Here is a 15,212-nt window from a genome sequence, read left to right on the forward strand (position 1 = left end):
TATTTTGAATGTATGTACTATGATTATCTCTATATTTTCGTAACATGCGTATTGGCCTACACATGGCGAGCATATGTTAATAAGCAGCACGTAAATCATACACATTTTCGAAAACAAATTACGTACATGACAAAATATGCACTTAATGACATTTAACTTGCTTATAACAAAGGGACGGCTAATCGGCAGGTAACAAATAGTTGGTCAGTCCATACTACATAAATTGAATAAATAAATACGGGAATTCCCGGGTTTGGTAATGCTACAGGTGAGTTGGTATGAAACTGATCTAGAATGGGAGTTAGAAAAGTCAGTTTTCGTTTTGGTTGGAGACATTGGTTTTAAAAGCGACTGATATCAGCACATTGAGTTGTAAGTTACGTAGAATGCGTATTGTAGTTGTACCTCTAATTTGAATGCTGCTAAAGATTAAAACTTAAAGCGGGAGGGTCGTCACCTGCGCACGCGCGGGAATTGAGTCCCAAGCGACGATAACAACACACGCTAAAAACGCAAATGCTCATGGGTAGAAGTTTGTTTGTAAACAATGACACACTATGGCCATCTGACGCATGCGTAGGTGACGACTCCCCCACTTTAAGTATCCATCGATAAATAAATAGAAACTGAGATAACCATAGTAACCATAGACCAAAGTCAGTAACAATTCAGTATTGAAATTCGAATCAAAAGTTACAATTTCTTAACGCTTTCGTCAGATCACACAACAACTGTTTTCATGGAAACACCATTTTGTATGTTTGGTTACTACTTGACATTCCACATTGTTTCAATATTGAGTTTACAGGTGCCTTCCTTATTACCCTGACCCTTGATCTCGTGTAACTTGGTTGTGACGGGCCCCATCAATAAATTGGTAGAACAAATTCTGATAATAGTCAGTCTCTAAAGATTCAATCGACCAAGGAATGCACACACTTTCTCGAGTTTATTGAATGTCGTGAACGGGAAACCCGTGTTCGGATGTTCATGTGTGTTTGTACAACCATGGAGGTCTGTTTATTATGGAAAGCCGTAGGGGACCCCCGATAAATATTTTTATTCAATTGAAAGGACACATATAAGGCAAAACTAATGGCAGTCACCATTTGTCGAGAAAACTTCGTTTTTTTCAACATCCGATAAAAATTAATTTGTTCCCGGTAGCAGAAAATAAAAGCCGGAATTTCTTTTTCGGAGAAAGATCCATCGCCGAGAATATTATTTCACTAATGTGATTGTGACGAGATTTTATTTTTGTATGCCGAGATTTTACTATTCCGTATCGGCCGAGCCGAGTTTATTTTCAAACAAATTCCGAGCTGGTTTTCATAACCATAAACGTATTCATTCTGACCAATTGCCGACCAATTGCCGCACGCGCAGTCATACTGATCATAAGCCGAGTTTTTTTTTTAGTCGTGCCGAGAAATTTTATTTTGCCGAGATTTTTCCCCCTAACGCATGCGCAATACAGCTGCGCGCGAGAACGCATGCGTCGTATTTATTATAGCGCGCGAGATCTGGAGTAGCAGTGAAGTCCAGGCCGTCTTTGAACTCGTCATCAAATTCAGTCACTGGTCGGTATTCGTCACAAAAGGAAAGGTAAGTTTATTGAATATTGCTTTAAGCCATGTTTTTACAACAATATCGTTAACATAAACACGCATGGGGTGGCGAGTGGTGAACGTCTGACGTGTTGGACGGCGGGGGGGGGGGCACTTTTTCACCTCGTTGTTATCCAGACTACTAAATCGTGACGTGTATTTTGTCAGTCATATCCTCGGGGGCGGACATCCGGGCACTTTCTACCGCCTGGCAACCCTCGCGGTGAAAACAAAGACCAAAAACTCGCAGAAAACGGTACTTTGCGATGGTTGTTGAGAGTCCCCTGAACAGTGTAACAAGATTAGCCCTACGTGTGTAACATATATGAATTTGGTTGTTCAGTATTACTTCAAAAATGAGTTTGTGTTGTTTTCTCGAGTTTTCACCGGCTCCACCGGCGTTCCACAGCAGCGCGCACAAAGCCCGTAGAAATACGTGGTACAGTGGTGCGCGTCTTAGCAACGTAGAACGTCCGTGACGTATGTTTGGCATCCATTGTTAACATCGCCCTCTCAGGCTAATCTAATCTATATACCGGTAATCGTGAGACAATCTATGAATATTGGACAAGGCAAACTGTCTGAAGTTGCAGGTGGTCTTATCCTAATTTTATAGTAATAAATAAAAGATTCATGATCATAGTTGATTGACCACAGATAATTTTGGTTAAAGTTACAGATTTGGGTAATTAGCTAATTTTTGTTATTATGCAGCCTTGTCAGAAATGGTTAGACTGGTCTAGTCTTGGCAATTTTATTGTTTTATATAATAATTTGTGAAGAACGAGTTTGTGGAATCTCCCACGTTGACGCAAAATTTCTGCAACTGTTTGTTATGCCGCACACCTACTTTCCTTTTTTTGGAAGTATTCCACTCCCGGGTTCCATATTGTCACTGCATATCATGAATAATTAATAACAATAAATATACCTCAGAATAAACCAGTCGTAGTAATTGTGCATCAAACCAAAATTTGAGAATTATAAAATTGCCATGGCTGGGTCAGTTGGTATAACTATAACCGCGAACTGACATCACAGTTTTTAATATAACCCTGTTCATGTGTCAGATGAAACACGCTGGTAAATTATTAGTGGCAGTAACATCGTGTGTATATACTACTGTCACCGCCATATTGTTCCGAACACCAAAACAGTAACATTGCCAGCTATGAGTTTGCAAATTGGCTGCCCAATACCTCTGAGACTTGCTGTAATAATAAACAGAACAAGCACACCGAGAGAAAAAACCACGTGTTAACTTGAGCTTACTTACACTGCCCACATTGAGTCGAGTGGCACCTCCTCTTAAAATGAGTTGATCCGAGGAGGTCAAGTAAGATAATGATCTTCAGACGCGCACACCAAAGCAGTCAGCAAGGTTTTTATCGACACAGAAGAGATTATTATGATATTATTGCGTAACACAAACGTTCAGCCCCAAATGGCATCGCAAATATAAGTTGACAAAAGCAGAATATTTTCTCGCATCACACCATTGAACCTAACGCTAATTGATAATATTAGTTAATGTTCTTTTTCCAGGGATTTATTGCTTCGAACCACATACCAGTGGCAGCCATTTTTTCAGGTCGAACAAGGACAATATGACGTCACTGGAGTAGGTATTTCTGCTAACTTGTTGGATACAGCCATAAAACGTTCTACTCGTCCTTGTTCGACTTCAAGAAAATGGCTGTCAGTAGAATTACGTACGGTTTAGCAAGCTAAATCTCGGCAAAAACAACTTCAAAACAGATCATTATTGTCACTGTTTTTGGGCTGGTGAGTGTTTAATAAACATACTATCGATTGTTAATAGCCATTTGTTGTCGCATGTTTGTGTTACGAAAGTATATGGGATGAATCATAGCTCTTCTGTGTCAAACAAAACCCTAATATCTGAAAATAGAAGATTTAATGACACCAATTGTATCACAAAGACTAAAGATCAACAAAAGAAGATATATGAACCCACAGCTACATGTATGACGTCTGCTAGGACTGACCATTTAGAAACACGACCTTGGGCACTTGATATTACATTAGTTCACTACTGTAAGATTTTAATTTTACTCTTTGATTTTATTTCAGATGTTCAACAGAAAGGACTTGGATAAAGGTATATTCATATACAATTTGTTAAATATACTTACAAGATCTTAATTGTGGAATTCAGAATTAAATTACTTTTTTGCTTTCTTTGTATAGAAAGTCTGGAGTCTTTGAAAAATTTGAAAACCAAATATGAGATGGAGGTGTCCAGGAAAAGGAAAAGAGTATTTGCGGATACATCTAAAGCAGTAGCTCAGGTACAAGAGCTTGCCTATTATGCTATAAATTGACTACTACATGCATTTGTGTGTGTCTGAAAGGAACAACATTGTGCACATCAGACTGTTCACTGATCTGTTTAGTATATACATATGTGTGTGTATATACTTATGTACTTGTGTGTTCACCTATACATATACTGCGTGTGCATTTCTCACTGATATAAATTTAATTTGTATATGTGTATTTATTCATACATATTTTCAGAATCTACGCATATATCCTCTCGTAAAAGAAAAGGGTATTATCAAAAAAATTGGTGGTTGTCTACCATCTTCCCTTGGTAAGAAAAATTATATAGGCATTGAAACTGAAAAAAACTCCAATGCAGTTCAGTGGGCGCAGTTGGCGAGTAGTCACTTTGAAGACGTGCACTTTGTTCCATATGAAATGAACGAAATTGGAGAGTATGTTATATTGGATGAGCCATTATTCTATAAATTAGAAGACTTACGCTTAAAATATAAGAAAAGCAAAACCAGTCCTGACAAATGGATTGTTGTGATGCTGGCTGTTGGACAAAGTAAGTGCTTATAATATAGGGATTTAAAGAAAAAAAACAGGCTCACATCAGGTGATACAGCATGGGGGTGTTACAATGTCCCAATGCAAGGGTCATACTGTTTGTTAGAATTCAATATTTGATTGTGATTGATGGGGAAAAAGGTGTTGCTTATCACCATGATATAAAACGTACAATGAGAACTTATAAATTAGCTTATTACATTATTTCTTTATTCTTTATTCTACTAGGTAAAGAATCTCTGAAAAATGCCTATATAAAAAAACAAAAACAGAAACTGAAACAGAAAAAGAAACAGGTATGTCATTTGATTTTTAGCTCCGCTGACGACTTTGTCGAGCGGAGCTTATCATATGAGTGATTGTCCGCTGTCATCCATGTCAATGTTTTACTTTTTCGACTTCTTGAAAACTATAAGCCTGAATGCTTTGATACTTGGTGTATATGTACCTTGGGTAGACCTCTCTTAGATTTGTTCATTTCATGATGATATCTTCAATTCTCTAATTTTGATGAATATTTTTGGTAAAAAGTGATATTTTCGACTTCTTGTTAAAAACCGCAAGTCCAACTGCTTTGATATTACATATATAGCTACTGTATGTGGACCTCTCTCAGATTTGTTTATTTTGTAATGATATCTTTAGTTTTCTAATTTTGGTGAATATTTTTAGCTCCCGTGAAACAGAGCTTATGTGGTATCGGTGTCTGTGACTCTGTGACTAAAATTTCTTCCACTGATAACTCAAGATCTACAATTTCAATTCAAATGAAATTTGGCACACAGCTAATATATGATGAGTAGATGTGCTGATTAGATTTTGGTGCAATTCCATGCATATTAATTAGTCAATTATTGCATTAATTAATTTATAACTTAGTCTTTAAAGTTTCTTAAAAAATATTTGACTAGGGTGAGTAGCCTAATTTGCATATTGCAATAACGTATTCTGTCGCCAAAAAAAACTGGTAATATTTCATTGGAAGGTCTGCAAATTTGCGAATTTTAGTATATAATGATTTATTATATCATGATGGATGTTATTTGAGCAGATACAGCAACTAAAAACATCAAATGTATGCGAGTATGGGGAGTACGCATGCGCAGTGACGCGGCCATTTTTTCAGTTTGACGAAAAAGCAGTACCCTTTCCGATTTTCATGAACACAAGTTCAATTTCACTTTGTGCGTCATATTCATCAATAGACAAAATCGAAGACAGATGCCGTACAACTTTCTGCCAATCTTGATTCGTAAATGTGCTGGTTACATGTACAGTGTTCTCCTCGGGCCTGCGTCGCTTAGACAATAGCCGCATAACTTTCGTTTCGCCCGCGATTCTGCAGTGTACTCATCAGGTCTTTTAAGGGTATCGGGTCCGATACTATTCTTTCTTTCCACGATACTGTTTCCCTCAAGCTGGGCCGTTCCCAGGCCATTGTTTTGCAATGATGAATCAGAACAGAACAATTCGTGTGAACTGATCGATCCTAACTTATTATCTGGATACTCGTATTCACCTGCGGATACTTCGGCCTACTTTCAAGCATGAATAAAGAAGGAAAGCAACAATTTTTTTTCAGTATCATTCCAGACTTTGCAAAAAATTTATATAATAATTACAGTGATCACTACTGTTGGGTTCAAAAATTATTTATGATCATTCAAAATATAGTGGCCATGGCTGTCGGTTCAACCCAGTACTGACCTTCACCCGCTATTGCGACACCACGAGCAGAGAAAAGGAAAGCTGAATTTCTGCGTCTACACTTAATCCATGTATAAGGCAAACACCCGACAACAACAGCAAGGAAGTTTGTCAGTTGTATTCAAGATATAAATTTTCTATTTTACGCATTGGAGCTACACAACTTGACTGAAAGCACTTCCAATGTGATCTAATTTGTAAACAATCTCTTTGCACATGACTCCCAGTGTCTTCTCCTCGAGCATACAGTAATGTTTCACATTTGTTTTCGGATAGTTTCCATCTTACTCAAATAAAACGAAGCAGTTGATTCCTATTTTACTTAGTGTTTATTCTTGTTTGATATTTTTAAACAATAATGCACTCATCGCGATCTTCGGTTTGTATCAAAAGCACGTCTCACAAATGAATTTTTTTTTTTTTTCGAGCGATAATTTGATAGCAATTAAACAAATTTCAATCGTTGGCGTATGTAAGGGCTGGATCACTTACTTTCAAGGGCTCAAAGTCCGGACGAACATTAAACTACGATGTTTTGATTTATCTGTTCTAGGTATGTTGTACAGACTTTTTAGTTGTACTATTTTGATGATTTAATTTCAAGAATCTGTCAAGGAAACAATCTGTTGTTACTTCACATGTTCACGTAGGTTTAATTTAGCAGATTTTACTTGTCAGCGAAAATAGTGAAATTTGCCCATTGCGTCAGGAAGATCTATCCCGATTTGCTGCACTGAGGTTAATTGCGTTTTTTACTACTCCATCGCTAATGACACAAATTACCAAGAATTAAAAAAAAACAAGGGAAATAAAATTGCATTGGGAAAAAAACCCATAAGAAAATCAAAGCAAAAATTATTCAACTGCAGGCGAGACAAACCCGACCTCTAGAAATACCTCATTCATAGAGTGCCTCATTAGTGCCTTCTGTTTACAAGTATAGTGTCCTTGCATGTTTTTCAAAATGCTCATATCAAAATCATGTGTTTCTATATACAGTATGTCATAGATTCTCAGACATCTTGATCAATTTTATTTTACATTCCAGAACCGGATCTCCCAGTCACCTTGTTGAAACTTAATACACATTGATCATCATGTGACCTTGATTCATATAATTTTGTTTTACAAATCGGATTCAAAATGGATTATTGGCTGCTGTCATAATAGAATAGAATAGATTTACATGTATTTCACCAGGAAAAAAAAAGAGGCTTTCGTACAGGCTTTTGTTTTAAGTTGTGATTCAAAATGGCTGACTTGTACCTGCTGTACATAGTAGAAATGAATGCTTTCTAGAACTATATTGAAATTCAGTCTTTCATGTATGGCTTTTGCTTATTCTATATGACCTTACATTGAAAACAAATATGGGCTGTGTCATGTATTGACTTGTAATATATATGTTTTACTATGCAGAGTGCCACCGTGATGAATAGTCCAGTTGATGATATCGATGTAATTATTGTAGATGGAGATGTATCTAGAGATAAATCTACTCTTGGTGATGTATCCAGAGATGAAACTACTGTGACCCTTAGTGATGTATCCAAGGATGAAACTACTGTGACCCTTAGTGATGTATCCAAGGATGAAACTATTGTGACCCTTAGTGATGTATCCAGAGATGAAACTACTGTGACCCTTAGTGATGTATCCAAGGATGAAACTATTGTGACCCTTAGTGATGTATCTAGAGATAAAACTACTGTGACCCTTAGTGATGTATCCAGAGATAAAACTACTGTGACCCTTAGTGATGTATCCAGAGATAAAACTACCATAAGCCTTAGTGATGTAACCAGAGATAATACTAGATCCGAACTTAAATGTGCTGGTGAAGATGTCATCCAGTATGCTGAAGAACAGGTTTGCTAATACTTCTTCACATCTACATAGAGTTGTCCCTGATAACAGATGTACCACAACTCCTGTCTTTGGTGCTTCTTTTTAGTTTCCATCGGACATAGTCAAGTCATAATGGAAGACATGTGCACATCAATTTATTTTTTATTTGGTTGACCTTTAGCGGACTGGTGGCCATCCTTGTCCTAAAAAAACACCAAAAATCAACATTTGGACATGTCATCAACCCTTGCTTGGACATGCCTTGGTCGATTTCATTAAAACTTGGCATTGAAATCAGCCATGGTGGGTTACTGATGCACATAAATTTTTTCCAGGATTCGATTAAAAAAGGCAGACTAGTGGCAATTTTGTTTTTTTATGAGTGTTCTGCTCATTTTACAGAGATGATTGTACAGATTTGGGTTAAATTTTGAACAAAGGCAAGATATAATGGGTTGAATGTTGTTTTCAGTTATTTCTTGTTTTCATTGAGATTTAGCCGAATGGCAGCCATTTTTTTCAAAAAACGAATAAAATTCCAAAATTCAAACATGTCATCAACCATTTCTTGGACATGCCTTGATCGATTTCATTCAAACTTGGCATTGACATTAGTCATATTGATTTGATCATGGTGGACTGGTGACATTTTGTTTTCTGTGTTCTGCTCATTTTACAGAGATGTTTGTACAGATTTGGGTTAAATTTAGTACGAAGGAAAAATATCGCTTTGTTTTATTTTGCTGATCTTCAACTGACAGCCAATTATTGTCCCAAAAATCAACATTTGAAAATGTCATTAACAGTTTCCGGGGTATGCATTGAACAATTTCATTCAAACTTTATACCTTTATACCTGTTTCATGCACATTTGTAGTAAAAAGGCTAAATACTATCCCAACATTTAAACATAATCTGACTATGCTTTACATTGTTTGACAAAGTCACTAAAAACATGACGGGGCTATGTCATTGACAATGACTCGTTTCCAACCTAGATCTGCTACCACCTATCTACTGCCCTGACTTGCCGTTTTCAGACTTTTCATATTTTTACTGTCAGTTGTAATTACTGCCTTTATAGACAGGCGAATTTTTCACTTTTTGTGCGCATGCACAGTTGCTGGTTGGCTAGAACCATTTTTATGCATTTGAAGATTAAAAAAATATCGTTGTTTCTATCATCCATATCATCCATATATTTGATTAGTTCCCATTCTAAATCTTTGATGGACAGATTTTGGTAAAAGTTGTTGCAATAGGCCATTTCAGTTTATATCTGCACCCCCCTGTTGATGAGATAATGATGGTGGAACGAATGAGCTCATCAACACCGTGAACCAGGACTAGTTTGGATTTCCATTATCAGATATAAAATTTTGAACTTGGTAAATTAGCATATGATGAGAGTTATATTTGGAAATCCTACTCTGTATGGTGTCACAAAGGAACTCATCAACACCATAAGTAGGACTTATAGTTTTGGATTTCCATTACTGTATGGTGAATGGTGATTTGGAAATAAAACTTTGTATGACTTATACACCCATGGAAATTATACCCTGTATGATATAAACACACAAACTCATCAACAGGGGGGTGCAGACATAAACTGGAATGGCCCAATGATAAGTCATAATGAAAGACATATAGTCAGTGATTAGTTTCCTGTTTTGTTAACCAATCAATGGTCACATTTTAATTTAGTATTAACATCAATATTTGAATGTCAACAGTTTGGTGGGTTACAGTTTCCTGCCAAGACATTTCTCTTTTGTCCAGCATTGCCCTAGCTATCCACTACCCAGATTTCTGTATCTCTTGAGCTTCTGCCAGCATATTCCAAGCTTTTTGTATTTTTGGCCAGATTTCGTCATTCTCTTTTTCCAAGAATTACAACCTTCAGCTTATTTTTTCATGCAGATTTCCTTGGTATTATACCATCTATCTCATCATTTCTACCCAGATTTCTATGTCCATCATGGCCAGCATTTACCACTTTTTATTTCTACCCAGATTTCTACATTTCTTCTGCAAAGCATTATTACCACCTCACTTTTACCCATATTTCTACATCTCTTCTGCCCAGGTAAAAAAGACAGAGCTTGTAATGGAAAAAAAGAAACAACGAAAGGAGGTTAGTTTCTTTTATTCTAAAACATCATATGCATAGCACATCTCATTGACATAATAAAGGTCCATTTAACTAAACTTACCAGCATAATTATTGAAATGGCTGTTCCTGTTTTCTGGAAAAGATGAAATAAGGTGTTGCCAGTTTTGATGAATAATAACTGAAGCTTCAAGAACTTGACTTGAGTCAAATGGTGTTTTTTTGAACTGTGTGCTAATAAGGTTTAATAATCATGTTTATACTGCTAAGCTTGCAGAGTTGTGTGATTCACTATTCTTTAATTTCAGACAGCACAAACAAGAATGTCACTTTTGAAGCTACCTGCAGTGAATGAACAAAGACGTCAAGTATGCGTTTTATTCAACAATCATGTAATTGAAAGACCATTTCGATACTCTGACACATTGAAGGTAAATGAACTACAGTATAGGTATTTTATAAAATGTGAGCATTTAGCCCTGTTAGTGTGAGTGAATTGCTAGAGCTAAATGTAGTTATCCATGTTTCTTTTAGACAAACCATTCTAACAAACATTACCCACAAAATATGTCCAAAATTTATATGACTCTTTTGTTATATTGTATATATACGATGATGTTGTATACACTGCAGGTTCATTGCACTTGTGTAATAAATAGTGCAATAATCATCCCTTGATGCTGCTACTGGAGTAAAGATAGGTTTATGTACACACGATAGATGATTGCCTTTATTTTCATGTTTATAGGATGTCTTTGACTGGGTATGTGAGAAGATTGAACCTGAACATCTTCCTGTTCATTTCTATTTATCTTGCTATGCACCTGATGAGTGCAAAGAACATACTTGCACACATGATTATCGTTATGACTGTGAGTCTGATTTCAAGTGTATTGAAGACCATCTGCCACAGATGTTGGTTGTTAAGGAGGCAAGTGAACCTATTATTCTGATTTGCAATTTAAAGATGAGTTTTAATAGCTTACCAATGAAAGTCATAGTAGAGGCAAATATACCCTTTAGGAGCTAACGAACTAGCAGACTGTTAGCTGAAAATGCAATCTGATAAAATCAAAGAAAGCTTACGTAGAAAGAACTCCCGTGTGCTGAGAGTATTGAAGACACATTAAAAATTAATTCAAAATTACTTGTACATGAGATATTGATGGAAAAGCTGAAAACTAATTATGTAAATCAGGTAACTAATATGAACAGAACAGAACAAAAAAATTATGAATTATTATGCTAATTAGAGAATTAATATTAATCAAAATTAATCAGGCCTGTCTATTGTCCTAGAGCATTTATGTACCAAATTTTATTCAAATGTGATGATCAGTAATTGAGATATCAGTGTTAATTAATTATGTTAATTAGGTGATTAATAAGCATAAATATTTACCAAAAACTAATTGGGTTTCTGCATAGTTCTCTTTAAAAGTTTCATTAAAATCCAATTTGTGGTTCTTTATATATCAGTGGAACATTATGCAAATTGGGTAATTAATATCCAATTAAAACTAATCAGGTGTCTACATAATCCTAGAAGATCTATGTACCAAGTGTCATTGAAATGTGATGATTACTACTTGAAATATTAAAAGCTGAAAATTAATTAATTATGCTAATTAGGTAATTAATATGTACTCGTATTACCCTAACAACTATCAGGTCTGTGCAGTGTTCTATGACATCTATGTACCAAGTGTCATTGAAATGTGATGATTACTACTTGAAATATCAAAAGCTGAAAATTAATTAATTATGCAAATTAGCTAATTAATATATACTGATATTACCCTAAAAACTATCAGATTTGTGCAGTGTCCTATGACATCTATGTACCAAGTTTTATTGAAATGTGATGATTAGTACTTGAGATATCAGTGGAAAAGCCGAAAATTTATTAATCATTATGCAAATTAGGTAATTAATATTGCACAGATTTTTACCCAAAACTAATCAATCTGCGCATTAGTTTGGAGCATCTGTGTGCCAAGTTTCATCAAAATCCAATGAGTGGTTCTTTAGATATCAGTGGAATAGTCATTGAACAGCTAAAAATCAGCTAATTATCATGCAAATTAGGTAATTAAGATGCTTGGATTTTTACCAAAACCTAATCAAATCTGCGCATTGGCCCAGAGCATCTATGCATCAAGTTCCATCAAAAACTGATGTATGGTTCTTGAGATATCAGTGGAACAGACGAACACACACAGACACACACAGACAGACACACTAACTGCAAAGACTCCCTTTTTGTGCTTCGCACACGGGAGTCAAAAAGAACTTCATTTGATTGTATTCTACTCAGGCTATATGTGCAATCAAGCACTGACAAGTGTATTAGTTTTGCCAGTGATGTATTTACTTAAATAGAAAAACAAAATGGTGTGGGTATCAGTAACCCACCAAACTGCTGACATTCAAATATTAATGTTATGGACTATTAATTTGGGTTCGTTCCATACGTCCGGAGCTATATCTCGGACACCCATTGATGGATTTCATTCAAACTTCACATGAAGACAATACATAATGTCTTACATATGCACGTCAAGTTACTTTATGATCGGAACAAAAATGGCCAACTGGCGGCCATTTTGGATGTAAAATTTGCTATTTCTGATACCTTAACGTGTCCACAGCAGTTTCTCGGAGATGACTGGGCCGATTTGGATCAAAGTTGGTATGATGACCATACATTTTGGGTTGTAGGTGCACGTCATTTTTTTTTCGTGATTCGAACAAATATGTCCGACTGGCGGCTATCTTGTTTTTCATGGTACCCATGCTACTTTATCTTGAATGCAATGAACGTTTCTGTTTAAATTTTGTACAAAAATAGTATACAAAAAGATACATCTGCAGAAAAATTAAATCGTCATTTTTACATGTCCAGAGCTGTTTCTCAGAGATGACTGGGCCAATTTGGTTCAAACTTGATATGATGATCATACATATTTGGTTATAGGTGCACGTCATACTTTTTCCGTGATTCAAACAAATATGACCATACATTTTGGGTTGTAGGTGCACGTCATTTTTTTTTCGTGATTCGAACAAATATGTCCGACTGGCGGCCATTTTGTTTTTCATGGTACCCATGCTACATTCTCTTGAATGCCATGATCGTTTCTGTTTAAATTTTGTACAAAGATGGTATGCAATATGGCTGCCCACTGTCCAACTCTCGTGTAAAAGCACTAAATCATAATTTTTTACAAATCCATTTTCTATTAATGGTTTCAATCTAATCTCAATGACTTCATCAGCATCAAATTGATATGTCAGATCACAAAATTTTGGACGGGAACTGTGTCATTAACAATGACTTGTTTGTTTTCAGATTGATGGTACTGATCCTGATGCTACTGTAACAAACTTTGATGAAGTTCTTTTTGATCTTGGTATTGGCTATTTTTGAACTCTGACTTGTTGCTGTTGTCATCAAAGACTTTGATACTTTAACATGCTAGTGTCAATAAAATTTATCAAATAAGGAGTGTTGTTATTTGTCTTTTTATAAAATGCAATCAAGCCGTTGATTAGATTTATACATGTTTATTCAATCTCTTATTTTCCCAATTTAAAGTTGTTTCATTCATTCGTTTTCTCTGCACTCTAAAATTTAGCATTGGCCACAAATTAGATATGAAAGTTGTAATCCTGAGATGTCTTTGCAAAACTTGCACATGGATCTACTACACAATATAACAAAATCCGACAATCTTAAGAGCTCTGCTGTCCCATAAGATTCTTGTGGTAGTCATGTCATAGGCTTCCACAGAAACTGTAGTTTGGTTTTGGTGAAATTCCTAATTTTCATATCTAATGCATAGCATGCAGTCATGTGTATGTACATGAGAAACAAAGTTACCAGGTTTTAATTTCCTGTAAAAACTGTAAAACATGTTGAAAAAGCGACATACTATTTTAGCGAATTGTGGTAAATGACTTAATAGCGAACTGTTGATTTAGCGAATCTCTCTCTTCTTTGTTGATTTCCTGTTTTCACAATACTTATCTGTCACCTGCCAAAATGAATGCGCAGTTATCATCGCCATAAAAACTAAGAAAAAATTACAAGTTTTAATAAGGAAGTGCTCCAGATTATTATGTTTCCTGTGTTTACAAAGTGTGGGTGTGTGGAGAAAAAGACGTTTGGTTGCCATTTTGAATTTATAATGAAGTCATTAGCAACATCTTAAATTAGTTCTTTCGCAAAAAAGACATGTTTTACAGTATATCGAAATGAGCAAGTCATCTGAAGATTGATGACACAGCCCCCACTTGTCAGATGTGATTATAGTTGGCTATGAATTATAAAGTTTGAATGCATAAAATCAGGTAGGAAGATTAAGTTGAAAATCAAAGGTACATTGTATGTTACTCAAAGTTAACAGCTGGGACATCTCTATTAAATATGGAAATTCAATTGAGTCAATATTAAATAGCAAATACATGAGCTATTTACAAGATATTAACAAAAATTCAAATTAGCTCATTAATTATGTTGAAAGTCAATATAGCATAGCACACATCTTATATTGACGGAACAAGTAAGTCTATACCAAGTTTGGTCTCATTCGAACAATTCACAAGATATCAACCAAAATTCATTAAATATGCAAATGAGATTGATAATTAAATTGAAACTCAATATTGCATAGCTTATATTGACAAATAAAGTCTACCAAGTTTGGACTATTTACAAGATATTGACAAGAATTCAAATTAATAATTAACAAGTCATTGTCAATGACACGTCCCCGTTCCGTTCATATTTGAGTGACATATACATTCAAAGCAGATCATGACCGAAATGCACCTGCATATGTACAACACATTGTGCTAAATCTGAACAAAATCCATCCATGCATGACTGAGATCCGGTTCTGGAATTGTGAAAATACGTGATTTTGATGCATTTTCGGCCTTAAAATGGTCATCATTCCACTATTCTTAAGCAGATCATGAAACAAATGCACATATCTATTTGTGACATGATGTACCATGTGTGTGTGAAGTTTGAACTTGATCAATCCAGACATGTCTCGGATACGGATCCAGAA

General features: G+C 35.5%; 1 protein-coding gene across 1 annotated transcript; it reads left to right on the forward strand.

The window, feature by feature from the left end:
• The first annotated feature begins 1,464 nt into the window (after window positions 1–1,464).
• On the forward strand, window positions 1,465–13,639 carry LOC144355682 (uncharacterized). Its single transcript, XM_085498987.1, has 10 exons — window positions 1,465–1,605; window positions 3,702–3,729; window positions 3,819–3,919; window positions 4,149–4,464; window positions 4,695–4,762; window positions 7,593–8,042; window positions 10,111–10,158; window positions 10,443–10,565; window positions 10,883–11,065; window positions 13,487–13,639. Exons 1-10 carry the CDS (start codon window positions 1,465–1,467, stop codon window positions 13,562–13,564), a joined length of 1,536 nt encoding a protein of 511 aa, XP_085355113.1. The 3' UTR covers window positions 13,565–13,639.
• Window positions 13,640–15,212: the final 1,573 nt, after the last annotated feature.

The sequence above is a fragment of the Saccoglossus kowalevskii genome, chromosome 5, assembly GCF_978046115.1.
Source record: "Saccoglossus kowalevskii chromosome 5, keSacKowa6.1, whole genome shotgun sequence".
NCBI lineage: Eukaryota > Metazoa > Hemichordata > Enteropneusta > Harrimaniidae > Saccoglossus > Saccoglossus kowalevskii.

Excerpts from the sequence above, each read along its gene's own strand:
- LOC144355682 (XM_085498987.1), top strand. The coding sequence starts at position 1,465 with ATGCGCAATACAGCTGCGCGCGAGAACGCATGCGTCGTATTTATTATA. Across the intron at positions 8,043-10,110 it reads TCCAGTATGCTGAAGAACAG|GTAAAAAAGACAGAGCTTGT; the intron begins GTTTGCTAATAC and ends TCTTCTGCCCAG. Across the intron at positions 11,066-13,486 it reads AGATGTTGGTTGTTAAGGAG|ATTGATGGTACTGATCCTGA; the intron begins GCAAGTGAACCT and ends GTTTGTTTTCAG.